Source organism: Pocillopora damicornis, chromosome 6, assembly GCF_964200805.1.
Source record: "Pocillopora damicornis chromosome 6, jaPocDami1.2, whole genome shotgun sequence".
NCBI classification, from domain to species: Eukaryota; Metazoa; Cnidaria; class Anthozoa; order Scleractinia; family Pocilloporidae; genus Pocillopora; species Pocillopora damicornis.
The window spans coordinates 14,739,305-14,750,000 of record NC_142675.1 but is presented as its reverse complement, the minus strand read 5'-3'; the positions used below and the strand labels follow the sequence as shown (position 1 = coordinate 14,750,000).

At 37.4% G+C, this 10,696-nt stretch overlaps 2 protein-coding genes across 4 annotated transcripts in view; one reads left to right on the top strand and one right to left on the bottom strand.

Annotated features, from left to right (window-relative positions):
• The window catches only part of LOC113665696 (fibroblast growth factor receptor 4), a 25,346-nt gene extending 23,260 nt beyond the window's left edge, over positions 1-2,086 (top strand). For both annotated transcript variants that reach the window (XM_089208669.1, XM_089208668.1), the window contains 3 exons: positions 790-886; positions 1,261-1,360; positions 1,534-2,086. In XM_089208669.1, coding sequence (XP_089064795.1) covers positions 790-886; positions 1,261-1,360; positions 1,534-1,599 — 263 coding nt within the window. In that variant the 3' untranslated portion in view covers positions 1,600-2,086. The remainder of the gene's footprint in view (positions 1-789; positions 887-1,260; positions 1,361-1,533) is intronic.
• Positions 2,087-5,447: 3,361 nt separating this feature from the next.
• On the bottom strand, positions 5,448-9,661 carry LOC149044124 (uncharacterized). 2 transcript variants are annotated; one of them, XM_089208703.1, is made up of 5 exons: positions 9,468-9,661; positions 8,617-8,981; positions 8,176-8,322; positions 7,751-8,000; positions 5,448-6,021 (listed from the first exon to the last, which is right to left on the bottom strand). In XM_089208703.1, exons 2-5 carry the CDS (start codon positions 8,933-8,935, stop codon positions 5,736-5,738), a joined length of 1,002 nt encoding a protein of 333 aa, XP_089064829.1. In that variant the 5' UTR covers positions 8,936-8,981; positions 9,468-9,661; the 3' UTR covers positions 5,448-5,735. The 2 variants fall into 2 exon arrangements, with proteins under 2 accessions (XP_089064829.1, XP_089064828.1); XM_089208702.1 differs by having other exon boundaries at positions 9,448-9,585.
• Between the last annotated feature and the right edge of the window lie 1,035 nt (positions 9,662-10,696).

Here is a 10,696-nt window from a genome sequence, read left to right as displayed (position 1 = left end):
TTGCTTTTCGGGATGAGGTAGAATTTTCATTCTTTCATTTAGGTCGTAATCCTCCCCTCCCCTCCCCTCCCCTACTGCTTACGATAGAGACCGAAAAAACTCCTTCGGGGTTAATGCTTCATCACTTAGTTTCTCTCTGAACTTCGAAATCTCCTCATCAGTGTACTTTGGGGCATTTTGAAATGGAACCAAAGTAACAGAATCGCGATTTTGAGACAAAATTCTAAACTAGAATTCTAAAACAGGAAGTTGAGGACATGTAAAGCCCTCCTTCAATTGGCATCAGTGTAAGAACCTCTTAGGTTTTTGTACGATTTGTCACTTTTATTTTCCGAGGCTTAATATTTATGATTTCTTCGTTCTTCGCCATTCGTGAACATAACAGGTGTACACCAAGGATGAGCTTCACCTTTGTTGCTGCTAAAATGCTGTGGAACGCTTTATGCATCTCGGAAACCATTTCATATCCAAGTCACTAACTACAATGTACTCCCTCGATGCCTCTTTTTCTCTCTTTTCCCAATTTTGTACAACATCTTTTACAGTTTCCAATCAGGACTTCTTTTATAAATTTACATTTTTATCAGTCTATTCAGTGAAAGAAATACCCAAAAAGCACCTAAGGAGGCCTTTTGTAGCCTGCAATAATATTATTTATTGACCACATCTATCAAATAAATATTTTTATCTGTTGATTTGAATGAGTATATTGCCCCTTATAAAAGACCTTTGCTGTTGTTATAAGTTATTGATGTCCACGTCTTTCATTAAAAGCTTTTCTCCTTTCAGGTGGTTCGCCTTATCCACGGATGGATGGCAAGAAAATTGCAAACTTACTTCAGCAGGGATACAGAATGTCTAAACCTCAGCACGTCGATGATAAGCTGTAAGCTTAATTTTAAAACTGTCAAATCAACAATTTCGTAACTGTACCACGGAGTGGTGGAATTATGTTTTCCAGTTAAAGTCGTTCTCATAAAAATGCTGACGCGATCTCTTGTACCTTAAAACCTCTAGCTCCTGATGATTGTTGCATGCTGAAATATCAAATCATGTTTTTATTTTCCATTGGGGGTATAGAAATATGAATGTTTTTTAAAGATATTTTCATCTAAAGGTCGTAAGGGACGGCAAATTGAGCTTCCCAAGCCAAGAAAGACTTCATCGTGTAATCTCATAACACGCGTATGTTTGTCAGTTGGTTATATACTATTTATGATGTGAAAGGATTTACCTGAATCATGATTTCGTAATCTTAAGGTATGAGATAATGATGAAATGCTGGCAAGATGACCCCAAGAGGAGACCGACATTTACCGATCTAAGAAATCAGTTGAAAAGCATGGAAACATCATATAAGGTGGAACTACTCTATTTGTCTACCTCATAGATAAATTCATCTTTGAAATACCTGTCGTTACCTCACCTGAAAGGCAGATTTCCTGCCAATTTCCACGACTAGAATTCAAAAAGAAGTCTTTAAAACAAGTCTGGAGCAATCGATTTATATGTCTTTCTTGTTTTCGTCCGCAGAGGCTGATCAACATGAGGATGTACGACGACAAATTATATGGAAACATTGAGGATTTGGTCGAATAGACAACTAGCGAAACGTCATTATCGTTGATGGAAGCGTATACTTTTAAGTCTACCCATTTTTAAAATTTTCTTTAATCCATGATACTCCCTTACACTAAGCTATAAAATGCGGGGCAAGAAGACAGCATCTAAAAAAATGCGGCCTTTCAAAAACCATTGAGGTAAATAAATGCATTCGATCTTTTTGGGTTCAGATTTGATAACTACCGTCAAAATTGTCACCTTTTCATAATAATTTCCCGGGACATATTTTGGTAGTTTGTAGTGAGACATTAAGATGATTTATCACCTTATTGCCTTTCATCATCCAGTTTCGCGGCCACGTAGAATTTTGGCTATAAAGTCAATTATCCAGTGTCTCCTTATTTGTTAAGAGCTCATGCCCTGTAGGTTGACTGATAATAATGCATTTGTTACAAGAAAATGGTTTGTAGTTGGTTCTTGCAGTGTAGTGATAAGTGTAATATTAAAATTCATGGTAGTGATAGATCTCTGTTTCACAGGAGATTAGTAACTCTTCTGCTTGGTAATACTTATGAGATCTGTTGTTAGTTCAATCTCTTCGCTATCAACACTGGTAATGAATTATCAAATTGCAAACTTAAGGCACGCCAATAGATTACAGAAAAGGCGAAAAAAAGGAGGATACATTTGCACACAGTTTGAAACCAGAATTCTTTTACATCTCAATAATATTATTCAACTATGTTAACCCGAATCGGGTGGGAGAGGCCCATTTTCCGTGATTCAACATGTTCATACAATTTGGAAATGTAATTTGTAACTCAATTCGATTATCGATATTAAGCCTACAATCAGCGCGCGTTAAAATTAGTCCTATTTATGCATACAATACAACACTCTAAATCATCAACAAGACCTCCCCCCCCCCCCATTCGAAGTTGCCTGTAGCTTATGGTTCATAGAATCACGATACAAAATTTATTTGGGGAAATGGGGACAAATAGGTTAACTAAACGAGGGCAAAAGAGATAAAATTGAATTGGAAAGGTCAATGTGTCAAAAATTTTATCACGGATTATAGCTCAGGCTCATTCATTACTTTTCGTTGCCCATCTCTGATCACGCAAGTAGAGCCTTGCCTTAAATGAAAAGGCTCAATTCTAATTCTACCTTTATTATAGTTCGGCACTAATACTCAAGAAATTCTGTTGCATGTAATACTCTTGAAACAAGAACCTTCAACTCATATCTCGGAAAATACATCAACATGGATATGATAGAACGATATACCTTCTTTACATTTCACTCCATGGTATCCTTGTGGACAGTATGCTTCAACGTACCTTTTAAATGAACCCTGTTTGACAGTTTTTTATTGTGGCATTGTAACAGGGACAGGTTTGTAAGAATTCTGGTCAGAGAAGAAACCAACAAAATTAGGCAGTAAGATACCATTTTTTGGCAATGCTTTCTAAATCAATTGTGATTTACCTCATAATATCATATTTGAAATATTATTTATCTTTATACGTTTATTATTTATCTTTTTGTCCTTGAAATTGTTTAAGAGAAGATCTAGGAGTAGTAATGGTAGGCGTGCGATTCAATTTTATCTCTTAAAGTCAAAGTTTACCAGGAGAGCTCAAGCGGGGGAATAAGAAAGAAATTGATAAGAAGAGACCACTAAGTCCTCAAAATGCTGGTAAGTCGACGAGATCTTGCAAAACGTCTCCTGATGTGGGGTCAGTTACGATAACGCGGGGGAACTGATAGCTGACCACGTCGACCATCAAATGATGATAGCCGACGGCTTTTTGCACAAAAAACTCTCATCCGTTATTTTTATCGTTACTTTGATAGACAAACTAAAAGGCAAAATGTAGTCACCAAATTCGTGACGATTTTGGATGACTAAATTTTAATGGGTTACTCCAAATTATCAACAGAGGTATTTAGCATTCGTGAAAAGTACGACAAGCTTAGATGTCTACGAAGAATTCAATCGTACAAGCTAGAATTGATCGCTCAACTACCTAACGTTAGACTGATATGAACTTGGCTGCAGCAAAAAATTGTTCAGTAGGTAAATTTTTTCAAGACCGCAAGTGGTACTCACCTTGCGGGGTTCGAGCAATTGTATGCAAAAACTACTCTTGCTTATTTTATTCTATAAAATGACACTCGAAGTTATGTGATTGCTAACTGATGATATACAAGAAAAAAATTTATTCAAAAATGTGCAGATACCACCGTGCTTTCGGTCAAAGCCACAATTATGACGAATTCCATTTTTTATCGACTTCTCAAACTTCAAAACGTTCAAACCCCGTTTGACCGTTTAAAGGAGTTTTTCATCCTGTATCCGAATCGCTTTCGATGAAATAACCTAGTCGTGACATAGTTTGATGCTACTCTGGTTTGCAGATTTAATGAATGTAACTGAAGAAGTTACAATTCATAGGCCCAACGTTTCGACACTCCTGTCTAGTGCCTTCATCAGGGGTGATCTAAACGCTGCAACAAGAGGTCCTTCTCAACTCAACGACGATCGTAAGCATTTGGTAAGAGCAGAAGTAAGTAGCATACTCAGGCGTGCTAAACCTCCTCCCAAAAACATTCAAAAGGATATTTTCAATGTGCTTATAGCTCTCAAAAAGGATCCGGACAGGCTAGTATTATCTGCTGACAAGGGTAATTGTGTTGTGGTTATGGACAAACAGCAATATCACGACAAAGCTTTGTCTCTGCTTAATGACAAGAATACGTATGCTGTCTTAAACTCTGATCCTACCAGCAAAACTCAAAGAAAGTTAAACAAAATGTTGCTTGATTTGAAAAAAGCTGGTAGAATTAGTGACTCTACGTACAAAATGTTATACAGTAGTGACGGCTTATGTCCACGTTTTTATGGCTTACCTAAAATTCATAAACCGGGAATTCCTTTGAGACCCATTGTCTCTTTTGTTAATTCTCCGACTTATGCAATTTCTAGTTATCTTGCGAGAATTTTGTCGCCTGTTGTTGGGAATACTGATTACACTGTTCCTGCAAATTTGCGGATTTCATAAGAGATAAAACTCTTAACGCTTGTGAAGAATTAGTATCTTTCGACGTTGTTTCGCTCTTCACTAAGATCCCAGTTGATCTTGCCGTTAAGGTTGCGGAGGAAAGACTCAGAGAAGATGTTTCCCTGGGACAAAGAACTTCTTTGCCTGTGGAGGATATTATTCATCTGCTGTCTTTTTGCCTCAAAACCACGAAATTTACATATAACGGCACCTACTACCACCAAGTTTTTGGTACAGCGATGGGTTCGCCCGTCTCTGCTGTCATTGCTAACATGGTAATGGAAGACGTAGAACAAAGGGCCTTAGCCACTTTATCGGTTAAACCCTTTTCCTGGAAACGATATGTCGATGATGTTATTTCTGCGGTATCTGGAAATGAAGCGGAGCGCCTCTTGTCGCATTTGAATTCATTAGAGCCGTCGATCCAATTCACCCTTGAGTGTGAAAAGGATAGACATTTGCCCTTTCTTGATTTAAATGTGTCCAGAGGGGTTCAGGGTAATTTAGAGACAAGTGTCTACTGTAAACCTATCCACACCACACCAATGGATCTAAACACCTCTTATTTCCAAAAAGACATCCAAAATTCAGTATATTTCGAGGTTTTTTCTTTTTCAGTGCTGTATATTAGGCTCCTCTATTTTTGTTTTGGCAGCGAAAAACCCTCCCACTACCCTAGCCATAATTCCGACAGGGAATTTCCAGTATAAAGCGGGGCTCGCGTTTATTGGCTATGTCTGGGTTTCTCCGACAACTGACCGAAACGCAAGTTCAATTTTTTAACTTTCTCGTATCGAGTTAAGTCTTTCTACTTGAATTACTTCCTTTTGTAGTTTTATTTTTGCTTGGAAACTGCATTTCTCTTAGGCAATCAGAATTAAGAAACTTCATCTTGTATGAAGTTTCAATACATTTACAATGGCGTTTTTGCGAAATGTTTGAAAGATAGTTAGTCGTGCTCTTTGAAACATAACAATATAAACCGATTTAAATCTACACATATCTGTCTACTTGGAACTCTAAGGAACTTCACAGAATTTATATTTCTGAGTTATTTATCCTATCAGCTACAGTTTGATGGTGATAAACTGAGTTATGTACATTCTATTGCTGGCTAATGCTGAAATTGCTGAACTGGATGATATTTCGGAAACCATTTGTAACCAAAACTCCGCCACTGACTTTTGTACCGAAATGGGCTGTATATGACTTCACAAGAGTGCCCTTGTAGTATATGGCGACGTTTCTATTCAAATCGATTTGAACTCGAACTTTGAACCATTTACCACTGTTTGGAGTACCGCCAGGACAGGAAGCAGTGTTGGTATAATAGTTGTTCCCATTAGAGGAATAACCCACTTGATAACAGTTATTTGAGCCACTTGGCAACCTGCACATAGTAAGAGAGTAAAATATCGCAATGTATCGTTCAAAATTATATAAACCAACTATCAGAAGCTCCACAAATTCTCCCCTTCCTGATTAGTCAGTGACGATTGCGTGGAAAGGATATTAAAAGGGACTGAACTTCAAGCTTTTCATGACAAATGAGTAAAATTAATGTTTATTAAGATTAACGTTAATTGGTAGAGCATCGGAGCGCGGAATCCGAAGGTCTGAGGTTCGATTCTTCATGGGGACGCAGAATTTTTTTCTTAGTCCCACGCTCGTGACAAGACGGAAAAACATGAAATTAGAAGATCCTCGCAGCTAATAACACTACAAGCCAACTGGGAGCTGGTCAATGAATTGGGTACAAATGAACATCCAAGTGAATGAAGATTTTAGATATATGAAAATTTTCACATATTTGCACATCCAAGTGAATGAAGATTTTAGATATATGAAAATTTTCACATATTTGCACTGCGGTGGAACAATCTTCATTCACTTGGATGTTCATTTGTACCCAATTCATAGACCAGCTCCCAGTTGGCTTGTTAGCTCAATTGGTAGAGCGCTGCACCGGTATCGCAGAGGTCATGGGTTCAAATCCCGTACGGGCCTGAATTTTTTTCAGGTCTTATTTACAACTACTCGTTTCAGTAGTGTTCTTAGCTGCGAGGATCTTCTAATTTCATCTCTCCACCGCAGTGCAAATATGTGAAAATTTTCATATATCTAAAATCTTTATTCACGGAAAAACATCTTTCTCTAGGATTAAAATGTCTGTCAAAACTATTTCATAAAATGGTATTTTAGAAAGCACACAAGTATTTGACAAACTATTGAAACATTTTTGGAGTAATGTGTAACGAGGACGTACAATGTGGCGCTACAAAGTGACTTTGTTGAGAATTTGTTGCACAATTTTTGTGACTTGTTTTCACCCATGATGCTTTGAAAGTTTCTCTAAACGAACTTGCTTACGGCTCCATCACCTATGCCCATAACCTTAATTGCTGCAGTAGTCTCACTTGTTCAGTACCGGACAGGCCACATCAGCGTAATGATTTATCTTTAAGTAACTGAACATGTAGTATTTGATAGGTTTATAAACAAATCAATGACTAAGATTCCCAGCCGAACTTCACCTTCTCTTATTTTTTGACGAAAAATTACATTTAATATTTATCATGTTACTGACAGTTTCCTTCTTCAGAGTTTAACTTTTTTTTAAATTCATTTTTGGCTGTTTCCCTCGTCCTTGCCGATACAATGTACCCTGTGGGTACTTCAATACTGTAACTTCGCTGTTCACCGAAATGTAAATTGCAGGTAATATAATTAACACTTATGGTATTCATCAGCCCTCGTCGGCTTCTTTCCCCCGAATTTTCAGAAATTGAAAAAAAAAAGCCGCCGTCCTTTATTGATCTTTTGTCTTCTTCTTTGTATCCGTGAATCAATACGGTTCCGTGTAAATCACCGAGGAGAAATATCCCAAAATTAAGCGTCCGTCATATCACAGTCAAATACCAGCCATGCAATAAATGAGTCACAATCCTTGACGATGAAATCGCGTGTGGATCGTTAATCACTTAAGCGATGCTTATGATGAGATTTTATGTTTTAAGATAATAACGTAATGCTACCACGTTTACACATGTAAAAAGGGCCTCATTAAACGCTGAGGGGCTCTTAGTTGAACGAGTACGTAAACCTCAAAGGTAACTTACCTAAAATAAACAAAGTCAAAGTTGTCTTCGTCAACAACGTTGTAGATCACTCCAGGATGTCCCCAATACACAATTCCTGGTCTGACCGTATTTAACAGCTCGATGTCCAGTACGTACGGACCGACTGCTTTGATGTCTTGTTCAAAAATAACGCGACAGAAGCCACTGGCGGGCCAGACGCCATGATCAGCATTTACAACATGGACTGTACCTTCCTCATTTGGATTTACATCAACACAACCTACATCAACTGTGAGCAGGGTTATATCAAAATCAACCATACATGGCGTTGGAAGACGATCTAAATATAAGTCTAGTCAGCAACTTGTTCGCCAACTCTCTTATTATAATTTTTATTCACGTCTTTCACCAACAAAAATAATTTTCAAAAATGAAACGGTAACATTGGTAAACTTTTCCCTTACCGGTTTTCATGAGGCAGTAAGAAAGAGAGACATGATGTGATCCAGGGGTAGTCAGCCAGTACCTGCCATTTACAGCCTTATCTCCTTCACTCGCCTTTACCTCTCGACAAGAATCAGCTGGGAGCTCTGAAATGGACCCGAGAGGCACTAAAAAGAAGCGACATAATCAGCGCTATAAGTCATGGGTCTTTTTATCATTTTCGTAGAGATTAATAATTTCTTTTCTGTTTTGTTTACAAAGAATGCTCGATAAAACGTCGCCTAAACTTGAAAAAAATAATAAATTGAAGAAAAAATCATTCCTCCTCCGAAATTCACCAATTTGTAATTGATACACTTTCTCTCGTGAGACAATCATCGGATAAGGAATACATTTAAACATGGTTAATATACAAAGCAGCAATCATTTCTTTACATTGTAACATTTATAGTTTTCAACACCTCTTTCGCTTGATTTCATCATGTAATATCTGTTCATATTTTCAACGAAGTCTTCCGGTCTGGCTTCTTTAGTCCTGTTGTTTAACTCACACAAGTCTTCAAATATGACGAAGTTAAGGCTTTGACATCTGACGTCAGAATTGCATGCCTCTATACAATCAACGGAGCCCGCGCGAACCTGGATCGTCCGAAATGTGTGACCCCTCAACATCTTTTGGAAGATGGAGTAGGTGTAACTTCCACATTGCTTAGAAGCAGTAGTATGGAATGACAAACACACCACGAATAGTGTAGCGATAGCAACTGGTCGGAAAGCCATCTGGTCTAGCTAAATCTTCTTGTTTACTAAGCAACCCCTGCAAAAACTAACATCAGAATAAAAATCGGCATAAAAATATGATTAGGAAAGAACGCACACAGTTGAAAAGCAAGATTAGCATTCAGAGTGTCAATGTAAAGATTGTTTTGACGTTAAAAAACGTTACAAAACCATCTAATTGCGGAACAAGGGCCTTTTGCATTTAATTATACTAAACAGATGAATGAAAACTAGAACTCGCAACACTCTAGATTTCTGATCCAAACATCTGCTGCGCATCATTTCAAGTTTGGCGAAAAAGATCATGACAATAGTCTGACCTTGATCCAAAATTGAGCTTGCTACTCATTAATTATTCTTAGTTCTAAGAAATTTAATGGCTGGCCAATTCTTACTCATAATTACTTGGAATATATCGTTAACCATATTCATATAAAAAGAATGATGGAAAGAATCTCTTAACTCAAGCTGATCGCTATTCGGCTCCTAAAGAACTCTTAAGAGTAGTTTACCTTGTGTTTCTAGGACTGACCTGATCCCTTGAAGTTCTCCCAATCTGGAGTCGTAACTTGACTAAAAATTGCCAAACTGCCGGTGGTTTTTAGCTTACCTTGTTATTACGTACAAGATTCAGTTAATTTTCCCGGCGCTTCTTTGAAGACAAGTATTGACATGATATTACCTTGTGAAAAAAACCAAACATGGCCTACAGTGAGTTAAATGAAAACCCTAAATACTTGCAACATTCCTTATTTAGATCGATCCTTTTCATTGGCTGATTTTGACTTTCTGCGTAATACCTTTTTTCTTGTCATAAATAAGAAATTGCCATTACACTTCAGTAAACACCTAAATCTTTAACTTTAGCACTCAGTTTCCATGACGACAACGTAGTCTTCACTTGTGAAACATATCGATGGAATTGAGAAACGCGAGATCCTTTGGTAATTCATTGATAAAATAGCAAGAAAAATCTATTCCTTTCTTTTCCTGCTCAAACAGTTAGCCCCTCCAGGACATGTATTGTGTGCTACAGCTCTCGGGCACAACTTCATCCCCTTTTTTTCAACTGAAGGGCGGGTGAAAATGATTACCTTTACAGAGCGATGTAAATTTTTGCCTTTCAGTATTTTAAGAACTTTTGCCTTTTGGCTATCTTTTTCATTGTGTGGTATTTACGAGCGAAGCTGATATCGTTCTTTATTATTGTAATTTACACCTTTTTATCCGAACCAAGAGGAGTCCTAACATCTTGTTATTCAACCGTGTTACTTCACATAAGCTATGAATGTTTAACAATGATTTTTCCTTTTAGCTCCCTCCCATTGAAATTGTAACGCAATGAACTCCCTTAGAACTTTTTTAAAATAGCTCAAGGATCATAGTTTTTGTTTAACATATTTTTATTAAAATGAGTAAAATACTGTTCAACGAACTTTGGTGAGCAGAACAAAATCCAAAGATTGCAGGTGAATTGGCCCTCCAATTTAAGCAGTAGGGAGCTGTATGAACTATTTTGTAAGCGACTACTCGCAGCAGTGGGAATTTAAAACACTGACCTTCATTAGACTTGACAGCTCCATGAGAGGCGATAGGACGTATAATCAAGCATTACGCTTGAAAATAAACAAAATTCAATCGATCCAGAATTATGTTTGCTTCTCAGAAGACTCCAACAGACTACTGCTTTTACATTAGACTAAGACAAGGTCAAGGAAAGGTTTCGGCTAATTCGCCATTCTCTTAAATATTTGAAACAAA